Here is a 13,389-nt window from a genome sequence, read left to right on the forward strand (position 1 = left end):
AGCTACCAGGCAGACAGAGTGAACAGAAGAATGCTACAACTACTTTGAAAAACAACATGTATCTCCTGTGGTTTTAACATCCAGCAAATGCAATTCCCAAGAGTTCAAGGGAGAAAAACTGAGAAACAGAACTAGAGCTTTTCATAGGGATGAAAAGACTTGTCATGTGGATGAAAAGGAACTACGGGCAGTTCATTCTGTAACTAGTGTATCTTTTAACTTTAAAAGATACACTAGTATCATTTTATTTCACTAGTGTCTCTTTAAATCATCCACTATCCACTTGAATACATTAAATGGATCAGATGCTTTAAGAAAGACATCCTGATTAATACATTTCAGTAATGTAACTGATGCACAAGCCATTAAGAGCAAAACACAGAGAAATTTACACAGATTGAAAGTAACTGAACATGGAGAAATCAAAAAAAATCAAATTAATCTTAAAAGCAATGATATTTATTCTATTGTATATAAACCACCTGAGAATAGGCAATCTAGAGCAAATTCACTTCAGCTGCACCTGCATTTGCAGACACCAGATCTTACCATAAGTGTACTCATAAAGCATTTAACTGATGCTGGGAACCTCTCCATCCACTGATAGGTATTTTGGGGGGATTGCTCTGAACCAGACCTTACCTGCCTGAATGTCCATAATGATTTCAGCACACCTTTTGGCAACTTTCACTCAGACCTAAGTGTGTGAATTCCATTCAGGGACAACAAGCACAAGGCTTATAAGGAAAGTGAGTTGAGAGAATCAAGAAATTAATTTAAAATGTGCATTCCAAATCTGAACTAACACATATATGTTGACCTCTAGCTGAGCACCCAGAGTTTTATTCTTGTGCCCTTTAAAAATTAATTGATTGCAAGAAAGACAAACATCTTTCTTCCTGAGAGGGGGAGTTACAGCTAAAATGGAGAAACTCTTCAAATTCATCAAAAGGAGAAAGGACCAAGAGAAAGATGGATCAAGGTTAGCTAAAAATACCACACAATATCATTTTTGTTAGTTTTATAAAAGACAAAGGTTAAGTTGAATGCAATTTGACATTGGGACAGCAAAGTCAACAGTGTAGACTTCTGACAATATCTCTACTGTGTTCAGATGCTGTGACTGCTGCTTCTTTTTGAAGTCATTCAAATTGCTTCCCTAACACTCAAAGTTATTGTTCTTTGCCTGATTTAAGTGGTGAAGAATAATAACCACAACCATTATAACCATTCCAAAATTTAAAAACTATCCTCAAGTTAGTTGTGCTACAACTATGCAGCCCGTGTATTTTAATTAATTTTACAGAAGCATAATTGACAATTCAGACTAGCGGCATTAGTTACACCTCTACGTCACTACCAAAGTGTAAGCAAAGAAATTTAGAAAGGAAAAATAGTCAATTATGAACACAAAATGTCAAATCATCAAGCTAAGCCTTTTCACAAAGGTGATTAGGAAGTTATATGGAAGAAATTATGATTTATCACTTGAAGATAATAGTGCACAAAAGCAAGCAGTCACTAGAAACTAGAAATACACACTAAAAGAAAAAGCAATAAATAAAACACTACCCTCAAAGAAACAACTAAAAATCACATTTCAGAAGTAAAAACTATCAATCAGCTGGATTACAGGGAGACTTTAGAACACATGCTTTTAAAAACAAAATGCAGTGTGATAAAAAGCAGATGCAGGAGAGAATCAAAAAGCTAAAATAAGGTACAAAAGAACCATCTTATCACCAACAGAACAGAACTAGTAGCAGTGCAAAGACAATAACAACCTCCATTTTATAACCACAGCCCACTACTGCTTGAAATTTTTGCCAAATTATCTTGTCCAATATGATTAATGATAAAGCAACTGCTGCAAGCCCCTTCCACTAATAGATCTACAGATCTAAACTGCAGATCTGCAGATTTTAAACTGATTTTACACAGAGGGGTTTATTGGATTGGTCTGTAACAAGTATTTTGACTGAAGTGTCTCAGGAAATTCAGAGCTTTCTCTGTTGATTTCCCTTATTTTCCCCTTTATATCAAAATACAATGGTTTTTTTCACTCTCACTACAGAGAGACAGGTCATGTGAGTATATAGACACACACCGACTTTTTGTAATATGTATTTTATAATTGACTCAATAAGCACATATTAAACTGTTGCATTCCAAGAAGTCCCTACACCATAATGATTCCAAGTGCTAATCAAAAATCAAAATTATTTTCATCTTTAATTTTTACTTAGTGTTACTCTACATCACAGGTGGAATAATACACTTTCAATGGACAAATCTGTGCTTTTATGAACTATATTTTTTTTTTAAGGGTGACAGGGTAATTATTTTTTCTGTGCTCACTTTACAGATGGAACAGAGATTTTTATTAAAATATGTATTATATATTTATGAAATATTCCAACCTTAAATTTTCACTGATATCCATACTCAGAAATTTTTGTTCGTTGTACAGTTATGGCAGCAGGTTCTTTAGAGTAAGATATAAAGTTTAAGGTAAAGGTTCACTTTCAATAAAAAATCTTTGCAATATAAAATTGATTCTTCCTTTTAGTTTCTAAGACATTTTCTTCAGCACTACAACCTTAAGAGAAATTAGGAGGAGGTGAAATAGCTTTCTAATTACTATTTTCTCATTAAAAACTAGATCTCTGATCTGAAATTTGTATAATCTAGACTATATGGTTATAAAGATACCTCGGCAGGCAGCCAAAAGACTTTAATAATCTATATCAGAAACTTACTGATTAGGAATGGAGAAACTCACGGAACAGAAAAAGAACTAACTTCAAAGGAAATACAAAGAGCAGAACATAAATTTGAAATAAAAATTTACCAGCTGAAATGCAATTTTGGCTCTCCAGCTGACACTTCACAGATTTTTATCTTAGTATTTGAGGAACTTTTCCTTATTTCACATATAATCAATCCAAACATAAACCTTTATGTCCTTAATTTTCAGTCCCTACAAGATTTGTCACAGTAAAATAACCCACTATACAAACAATCTAAAAACATAAATACTGAAAGCAAGAGAAAAGTCATAAATTCAGGATTAGACAACAAACCAGGCTGATTGTGGAGCTGCTGTGAATGGCCAACTGAAGGGGGGAAAAAATGGTTGGCAAAAAAAAAAAAAAGGGATGCATCACAAAATATGTAAAAAGCCTCTAGGATCATAAGCATCCTGTTGAACTTCCCTAGTGAAAGGAAGCTCCTCCCTTAAAGAGATGAAGTGATTCCATTGAAACATCTCCTTGAATTCCTCACTTAGTCAGGATGTGAAAGATCACTCAGTTCTGTCCTCTAGGGAACACTGTTTGAACTTCTTTGTAGGTCTAAAAGACATTTTTAAGTACACTGAAAGGTATAAGATTAAAGCCATTTTAGTCCCTCAAAAATCAGATCTGAGATCCTATTATCTGAAAATATGCTTCAAGTACAAGAGACACATATAGGCTTTTAGCTGTTTTATATTCAGTTTATAAAGAGATGGTCAACAAGTCCATTTCTGAATACAAGCTGCTATATTTCAAAGTACTTTTAGGCCTAGAGATAGCTTTCTGACTCACAGGGAACATCATAATATTTAGAAGAGTTTTTTTAGCTGCAAGCTAAGGCAGTGTGTTACTAAGTCGGAATTATTTATTCTTCAGAAAAAAAAATAATTCCAAAACAAGAATAAGATTACCATCTGGCTGACAGAAGTGTCATACTCAGGCTGGGGTTTTTTACATTTATTTATTATTCTTCAGTAGTTACATTTTTTCTGACAATAAACAAATCCTATTGCTTTCCATTTACATGATTCTTCAAAGACATACTCAACAAAAACAATAAAATTTATACCCAAGAAATCTACTCAGAAAACCCATCACAATAATGACTAGCCTCAGGGTTGTTGGTTGGTTGGTTGGTTGGTTGGTTGGTTGGGGTTTTTTTAAAACCCTAAGGATTTGTCTCTATGAGAAAAACAGACAGAAATGAAAGGAGAAATTTAGTGAGCAATTCTGTCCTAGGAGGTTGCAGAGTTCCAAGAGACTTGTCAAAAGCACTTGATCTAAATACAGCAGAGCAGTGGGCTCTACTTGCAGTGCTGGCTCCGCCCTTCTCAGTGAGATTTGGAGACCAGCTGTTTGCCCCATAAGAGCTGCTGCTCTTAACAACTTTCTTCTCAAGCCTTGTTTATCTAAGCATAACTGATCAAGTCAGAGAAGGAGAAAAGAAGACAGAAATGCATACTCATAAGATAAAATCCTGAATCTGCACTTGCTTCTTTTCTAAATGCGATAGAAAGATGATCACTTCCAAAACCTAGTCAAACTTTATCCAAGCCGTGTTTTGGCTTTTTATTTTACTTTTTGATTATTTGGACGACTATTTTTTAGGTAGTTCCTCAAGACGGACTTATTACAAGGAAATAATACACACACACGTGCACACAGCTTAAATGACTAAAACCAACATTGTTTACAACTTGACTTTTAAAATAAATACTATCAACGGCAATATATTTAAATCAATATTTAGTGCATCTATCACTATCTGAATACTCTGGACTACTTTTTCTTTTAAACCTTTTCTCCACAAACTTAAAGACAGTACAATAACAAGCTTAGACAATTAGCACTGGAAGAAAAAATCCAAAAACAGGCATCGTTTAAAGACAGACTAAAAATGTTTTGTTATACATTTATCTAATCTAAATAGATTTGTACAGAAAAGTCCATATTTTTCCCAAACACTTCTGTCAATTGTCTCTAGTTTTGTTTTTATGTGTATACAAGCACAGCATAGAATTAAAGTCAAAACTATGTAGAATGTGCCTCTTGTAAACTTACTTGACTCAAACATCAAACCAAGAGGTTTAAGGTTAAGATCACATACTTAAAAAGAAATTCTAGTTTGCCTCCTGCTGTAGGAACAAAATCTCTGTAACACCAATGAGCAGACAAACTACTAATTTTAACTGTACAAATTACTTAAGGATTTTTAATAGCTGCTATTTTGATTAACCAGCTCTCTCCCACAGAAGATTTGGAAATAAGATCTAAAATTATACAATCTACCTATCTTGCATTTGAATGATTTAATGTAGCCAACAGTCCTACATAATTACTAGGTTAATTAAATAGATGGCTGTATTTAGGACAGAGCAGAGTTCAGGGAAGGTAAATGTAGAGAGGAAATACAAGAAATACTTGGGCCTAGAACATGCAAATTTTGCTGGTGGTGACCTTTAAAAAAGATTCTATTACATAAGGTTGAAAATCCTCATCACCGTACATAACATGCTGGCATTAATTTAAGGGTATTTTTTCTTTGTTCCATTTTCCTATCCTGTAATGTGGGTCACATCAATTTGGTTTAGCAACAAGTCCTAATTAAGCCACAAAATAAAGAAAACAGACTATGTTGGTTTAGTTCTTTAAATTTTTCTCATGCTTTGAGGGAGCTCACGTAGAAAAACTCCAGTTGTCACACAAGCACCTACAACTCTGCTTTTCACAGGTTTCTGCTCATGGAAAGAAAGAACACTTCAAAATGCTTAAAATGCCAAAAAACTTATCAGTTTTCAAGTCTGATACTAAGCCAATTTGATTAGGTGTTTGTCCATGGGGTGCTATACACTTGCAACTCTTATGGAGTACAAAACAGGTTTTAGGTATCTCATATGTTACTTAAATATGTTCTTAGGAGATCTCAGTTGCAGAGAAATTGCTGTTTATAGAACCTTCAGGCTTCAAAAGATATGTCTGTGTCTTCTAGTCACTATGTGTCCTCTAGCTACTATAGAAAGAAACAGGACTACAGTTACACACTATGTGAACTTTCTTTAGGTATCTTTAAATTTAAAAAAACATCAGCATGAGGAATGAGAACGTGAGATATTTTGCATTAGTAATTAATTGTCAGTTAACAAACAAAACCTCAGGAAATAAAACTGCTAAACCAGAAAACCACTACTGAGTTGTAACAATTCCCTCTAGCTATTAGATGTTGTGTAAAGAAAGTCTTCAGGCAAACAACTTGGTAGCATTTGTTACATCAGGTTAAGTACATGCATAGTAATAGTGCAACTCCACATGAAGAAAACTGCAATTGGTTTAATCTTTAAAGTTGAACCACACATACCGCAGTATGTTCAAACTCAATACATAGTTATCTGCATACTTAATTTCCAACATGTTTCAAGACACATAACATTATGAGTTCCACTTCAAAGCATAGCTCCAAACTTTGCCATGCAAAGAGCTAACCCACAGATGCGGTTAGGGAAAAGAATGCTGCAGGCTATCACACAGATTACCAGATTGGGATCTTCATCAGGAAAGAACTGCTGGGGGCAAATCAGAACTTCATTGCTCAAGTTCTCTACAATGAAGAATTCAACATACAAATTAGCACAGGAATTCTTATTATATGTTTCAAAGTGATTCCAGCTGAAAACAAACCCTTTCTTTTCATACAGGTGATCAGCCAAGTGGTTTTCAGTTCAAAAAGACAGCATTATTCAAATGTCACCTCTTTATGCACTCTGTAATTAGAAATAATCTTGACACATAGGCCTTCTCCTGCTAGTAAATTTTGTTATCTTTACTTAAGCCCTTATATATCCAGCTATTACATCAGCATAGCCAACCAAACCAGTCACCTTTCAGTGTTCACTCATGGCTCCATGATTACATGATTGAACATAAAACTCTGGATTTAATCTCAGCCTCCCCTAATGCCCACCCACTCATTGTCATCTCCTCCCTCCTCCCCAGATGACCTTCCAGAAAATCATGCATTGAGCCAGCCTAGGGAGGGAAATAAAAAAATCAGCTTTCTGCTTATCAGTTCCCTGAGTGCTTCACCTCGCACCTGCACAGACAATAATTCAGGTAAAGGGAAGGGGCATTGAAAAGAGGAAAGCTGCAGAGCAACCTCAAACTAGATTAAGCTGACTGCAGACCTGCAGCTCAAACTGTTAAAAAAAATTAACTTCTTAATCCCCCAATATGATATACATCCTTGGTGCCTGAACACTGAGTAGCTATGACCCCTGATGGGGAATCCTCATGTGCATTTTCAGAGTAATTGCCAAAATGTGAGAAAACATCCTCCAGCTTCCTGTCTCCCTGATACCAGAGATACTTTAGGTTTTCCAAAAGGCTATTGAAAAGGTTATCATTTAAACACTTAACAAAATGCTCAAAAAGTACATTGAAGCATACATCCTTGCAGATGTGAAGTGCAACCTTCCTCCATATCTGAAGCACTGTGAATAATTTCTTTTAGCCCACAGTGACTTCTTGCATACACATAAGTTCCATCACAAAACACAGAGCGGGCCCAAGATTTCAGCCCACACTGGATCAAAAGGGGCATGAGAACTTTGGTGTCTTCATCAAGTGGCAGCATCTCTGGAAGTTTGGAGAGAACTCTCCCAGTGCTTCAGAATTCTTCAGGAGAAAGAGAACTGAAAGGAATGTATCAGGCTCTTTGTATTTATGTCCATCCTGCTACACTCAAGTATCAATCTTAAAACCCAAAATAATACATCCTTGAGAAAAAGTAAAGGAAGTAAATACAAATACCTGACAACATGGGAAAACCATAAAGGCATAAAAGCATACACTGTGTTCAAACTGATTGTTTCTACTTCCAAAGAGTAACTTTGGCAATCAGTTACTGCACCTGCCAACAGCTAATGGTGTAGAGAAACTTTCATTCAGATAAACCTTCAGGGTTGTCCTTCTGGAGCTCACTTGACTCTAGCATTAGACAAATTAATCAAGAGTCTATTGAGGATTCACTATTTCAATGCAAATCTGCTCAAGTGAACTGAGAAATACCTACGCTAACCATTTTAAGATTTTTTTACATCACTTTCATTGAATCAGAGCTAGAATACTGACTTGTTTTAAGAGTTACTGCCTTCAGTTTTGTACAGGACATTTAGAAAATAAAAGGAAAAAAAAGAAAAAAGAGAAGAATGGAGGAGAATTAGCAAGTGTAGTAATTTCACCAGTGGAACTGCTGCAATGTACCATGCAATTTAGTGATGTTTGGACCATTACTGTTGCTACAATTTTTTAATTTGGCAGACTATTTTACAATATTTTAAAATGTCTTCCAGAAAGGCCACCCTGAATAAGACTTAAGACAGATTAATTATAAAGAGCTGTCTACATTTCCATGGTTTTGCTATGTGTATTATCATGTGGCATTAACGGTAAAAATACAAATAGTTGCAAGCAACTAAACTAGGCAATAGGATAAACTTCCAAAAGAAATCACTGCAGAATTTCTTAAACAGTATACAAAGTTTCCACCAGTGAGACACAAAGTATTTCTCATTTACTCACAATAGGCCTACAGAAACTCTGACATAGTAATAACAATTCGCTGTGTATTTCTGAAGACCAAAAATGTAACAAGAAAAAGCTTTGACATTAAATTTAAAAAGCCAAATCAAAGCACAGAGCAGCACACTAACTGAATCATAAGAATTCTTTTTGGTTCAGCAAAATCTTGGACTTTGGTCACTTTTGGTCAGCAAACAGTTTGACAAGTCAAAACATTTGTTAAGCTCCACAGAGCATCCCAAATGTACATCTCACTTAGGACCTTCAACACCTTAACACCCTTTTTCCTAAGGGTTTCAATTAACATAAAGCAGGAAATAATGGAAAGATTGTAATACAAGAAATCAGATGACACACTACACAACTGTAAAGAGCATAAACTACCACACTGGACAGTAGTTGAGGTCAGAAATTAGAGAGACCAAATTTTTATATAGATAAAAGCACCTCATTTAAACAGAATCCACAGTGTAAAAAAATGAGATGTTATACCACAGCACAGCTGGGTAGCTGAGAGACATCACAGAATGGATGGGCAATCCCACTTCAAGCACTGGAAGCACTGAGGTGAAGTTCAGTGTTCCCAACAAAAGAATTTCAGTAGTAAAACATGACCTGTTTAGTTGATGAATTTTCTCTGCTCTTTGGGTCAACTAGAGAGTTAATGGAGATCCTCACCCAGATAAAAGCACAATCTAAAGTAGTCTTTACAACAGAGATGAGATAAAAAGTGGAAATTCTTGCAAATTAACAGGCACAACTTCTTTTTAAAAGTGATACAGTGAAAAAAGTTGTAATAACACAAAATTACATTTGGATAAGTACATCAGGTCACCTTGAATGCATACCAAAAAAAGGCCCAAATAAATCTGAAGAAAGTTGAAACACCAAAAATCAATGAAAGAATTACAGCAAGAGGCATTAGAGGGTCCAAAGGATGAGTGAAAGGAGTTAAAAACATGGCAATGCATTCGCACATGTAAGGAAACCACATGGTTAAAAGAGCAAAATGAGGAAAAAAAACATCTCCTGGGATCTTGCAGAGAAAAGTAGAGGAGGTCAGAAGATTCTCAGTCACCACTGTAGAGATTAAAGAAAATTTACCAAAGCAACGTTAAGAGTTCTTTGTCATCATAGAGACTGAAGGCAACATGACTTCAGAACTGAGATAGGACTATGGAGTTTTTAATATAAAATACAGTTCTTTGTAGATACAAACAATGCTTTAGGTTGGAAATGTGTGGTTTGTATGGTGCCTAGCCTAATGGAGAACTCTCACACTTAACATCAGAGATGCAAAGAAAACAATTATTGCACAACTTATCTTCAATAAAAATCATGTTTAAGTAAGTCCTCACTTACATACTGTAGGACACAATGTACCCACAGAGCAGCACAATGATTGCTGCCTTATGATCTGGGCTAGGTAAGCAGAGGTTACAAAGTAATCCATAATTTTTCAGCCATCTGTATTTCAAAAGATAGCTGGGCTGCTGATCCTCAGTCTTGCTGGATGGCTTCTCCACAGGCACCTGCCAATGTCCAAAGCATTTCCACATTTCACATCTCATGAAATATGAGGGAGTTGATTCATGACCAGGTGTTATGCATTTGTTTCTGTAACAGAACTGTCCTTCATCTACTGAAAACACCTATATAAACTACAGTTAGAACTTAATCTATTTGTAGTTTACTGTAAATATTTTCTGATAGAGAGACCTAAAAGCAGATTACTGATGCTGGCATTGTCTTGAGTGCACAGATTTTGAAATAAGCTGTTAGCCTCAGCGGCTTGAGCTGTGAGCAGGGCCCTGGCAAGAAGCCACATCCTCTTTTAAGAACTGCTGTGAAAGTGAATATTTCTATCAAGCAAAAAGCGCCTCAGATTTGAGGTTTTCATACTTCTCAGTCTCAATTACTTGCTGTCTCAAAATCATTTCCTCATCTGACTTTCACATCCCTTGACTGTGGAAAGCTGACTGGCTGCTGTGAGCACTCTGCTCCTCCAGCTGTTCCTTTATTCACAGAGGAGGTACCATCCCTCACCTCTCCCTGCAGCTGCAACTATGAAAACAGCATCAGCTTCACACTGTAATTGCCATGGCTGTCTGAGGGATTCTAACTAGGAGTGTTGCACACAAACAAATTAAAGAGGTTACATGTCAGTAGAGTGCCTAACACATTACCCATACTACTTCATCCCCCCCAAAGACATCTTTTAATATAAAGAGAGAAAATTTTACTCAGGCTACAAATAAAAACCCATGGAATGCTTTCTTTATTCAGTCAGAGATAGTTTAGCAATAAATTTATTTTTCAGATATTGACAAACATGTAAAGTGATATTTAAAATATTAACTACCATATTCAATATTCAAAATTACAACAGGGATGTAGGTTTTTAAGGCATTAAAATTTAAAATCTGTATTTAGCATGCCTTAATACTGGGTGATCATCATAGCATGTCCAGTCCAAGCAAAAACTGTAATTTACATAGACTACACAGTATAGGCCAGGAACTGAAAAAGGGATTTTAAAATAAAATTTAAAAAAACACTTCTATAAACATTGCAATATTATTTCTAAACTCTTTTAAGCTTAAGTATATTTGAAATCTTTCCCTCTTAATTCATTATGTGACAGGCAAACTAATCCTATATGGCTCAGCCTTTAATGAACATTGTTCTCACTACGATTGCTACATTCAAAGAGGGACAACAGATATTATTTCTGTGTCATCACCACATTTTATCACTGGAGCTCTGTGCCCACCGAACTCGAATCCAGAGAAGCCACGACACGTAAACACTCGGTGTGTGGTAAAAGCCCTCCTTTCTCCAGTGCAGTGCGCATGGCTGCGGGTGACTCCAGTACAGACACTTTTCTGCCCTTTCAGGCGCGTACTGCTATGCTGGGAAATGCCAATGAACACAAAACTTTCCCTACATAAAATATCCGCACGCAGCGGTCTGTGAGCAGTCTGATCTGTCAAGGGGTTCCTTATTGGTGGGGTGGAGGATCACTGCCTCAAAAAAACCCTGCCTGCATTTTTCTGAGACTCTTCCTCCTAGCCTCGATAGTTACAGAAACCACCAGCTTAGGTGCTCCACCTACAACAGATCTAATAATTTTGACCTAACCAGGTCAGTCTGAGTGGATATTCCACATCACAATTTGGATACGAGAGTATGAAACACTTGAGATTGGGGCATCCCTGTTCCACCTCATCTCCGGGAGGAAGAGGTCTCGGGGGTACCCACTGATGCTGCGGCCTGCCCGTGTTTATCTCACCCCTTCTAGGGAGCTTCCGAGGGGAGTCCCCGCCGCCCGGGCCCGACAACTTTCTCCTCCACGTGAACTGCCTGGGTAGGGAACGGCGGGAACGCGAGAGACACATCACGGCCACCAACCCTGCGTCCCCCTCCCCAGCTCCCACAGCGCGGGAGGAACCAGAGGGGCCGGCAGGAGGGAAGGGAAGGGAAGGGAAGGGAAGGGAAGGGAAGGGAAGGGAAGGGAAGGGAAGGGAAGCCGAGGCAGGGAGAAAGCGCAGCATCCCAGCGCTTTGCCTGGCGGCTGCCCCGCATCGCAGGAAGGGCTCTTCCCTCCCTCCGGCTGCGGCCGCCGCTGGAGCCCCCGCCCCTTCCCCGCAGAGCTACTGCCTCGCTCCCGCAGCAGCGCCGCTCACCTCTCTTGGAGCCAGGGCTGGGGCTGCCGCCGGTGGCCCTGGAGCTCTTGCGGGAAGCCATCGCACCTCCCGTCGGGCAGCGCAGGGGGCGGAGCGGGAGCGCGTCGGGAGCCGCCGCCGCCACCGAGCCCTGCGTGCGGCGGGAGCGCGCTTAGGCCCCGGCGGCGCGACCCCGAGTGCTCCGTGGCCCCGCCCCCGCGCCCTCCTCTAGCCAATCGCGTCAGAGAGGCGCGGCGCCGCTCGCCTCCGATTGGCGGCGGTGCCGTGAGGGGGCGGGACGGCGGCCCGCCGGTTGCGCGCGCCCGTCGCGCTCTCCCGCCGCCGCCGGCCCATTTGAACGTGGCACAGGCGGGCGCGAGCGGCGGCCTCTCGCGAGGGTTCGGGCGCGCGCGCGCCGCCAGGGAGCGGGGGTGTCCCCGGCACTGAGGGAGGATTGGGGGGGGGGAAGGCTCGGGGTGACATTTACATGGCGACACTGCCTAAAGCATCCCGCCCTGTGCCCCAAACCGCGCTCCGCATCCAGTTAAACTCCCAGGTTGTGGGAACGCATAATTGATGTGTATAAATGCCTAACGGTGTAGGAGGACGGAGCCAGGCTCTTTTCGACGGCGCCAAATAATAGGACAAGAGGCAATGGGCAGAAACTGACGCACGGGAAGCTCCACCTGAACATGAGGAAGAATTTCTTGATTGTGTGGGTGACCAGGTACTGGAACAGGTTGCCCAGAGAGTCTCTGTCACTGGAGACATTCCAGAACCATCCGGACACAATCCTGTGCCGTGTTCTCTGGGCTGACCCTGCTGGAGCAGGAGGTTGGACCGGATGCCCCGCTCTGGTCCCGTCCAACCTGACCCATTCTGTACCGCATTCTACAGAACAGCGGGGCAAACCTTCCACAGAGCGCCTTTCCAACTAACAGAGTGAAAGGGTTTGAAGTTTGTTGCCTCAGACGATGAGTTCCCCACCAAGGCTTTTTGAGGCTTTAAAAATACTTTTAATTGACTCTGATAAAATAAACCTGGGGTTTTGCAGGAGTTCTGGATGCCTCTTGGTACCGATATTGTTTGAGACTGGGATAAATACCCAATTTGGCATGACACTAAAAGTCTGAAAGAAGAAAGCAAAACCCAGCTTTGAGTCCTAACCATAAATACAGTGCTTTGAGTCGAAATAAACAATTTTGCAAATTCGAGAGCTTTGCAAGTGGATGTGTAGAGAAGAAAGCCTTTACTCAAATCAAAGTTTAGCACTGTGTTTTAGATAGTAATGCCATGAAGCTAACCAGAAACAGTAATTTACTGGAGAGCATTAATAAGTGTTTTTAAATGGGATT

At 39.3% G+C, this 13,389-nt stretch overlaps 1 protein-coding gene across 4 annotated transcripts in view; it reads right to left on the reverse strand.

Annotated features, from left to right (window-relative positions):
- Window positions 1-12,223, reverse strand: part of ASPH (aspartate beta-hydroxylase) — a 111,780-nt gene extending 99,557 nt beyond the window's left edge. For all 4 annotated transcript variants that reach the window (XM_058804323.1, XM_058804334.1, XM_058804318.1 and 1 more), the window contains exon 1: window positions 12,056-12,223. In XM_058804323.1, the coding sequence (XP_058660306.1) occupies window positions 12,056-12,116 (61 nt within the window). In that variant the 5' untranslated portion in view covers window positions 12,117-12,223. The remainder of the gene's footprint in view (window positions 1-12,055) is intronic.
- Between the last annotated feature and the right edge of the window lie 1,166 nt (window positions 12,224-13,389).

This window comes from Ammospiza caudacuta, chromosome 1, assembly GCF_027887145.1.
Source record: "Ammospiza caudacuta isolate bAmmCau1 chromosome 1, bAmmCau1.pri, whole genome shotgun sequence".
NCBI lineage: Eukaryota > Metazoa > Chordata > Aves > Passeriformes > Passerellidae > Ammospiza > Ammospiza caudacuta.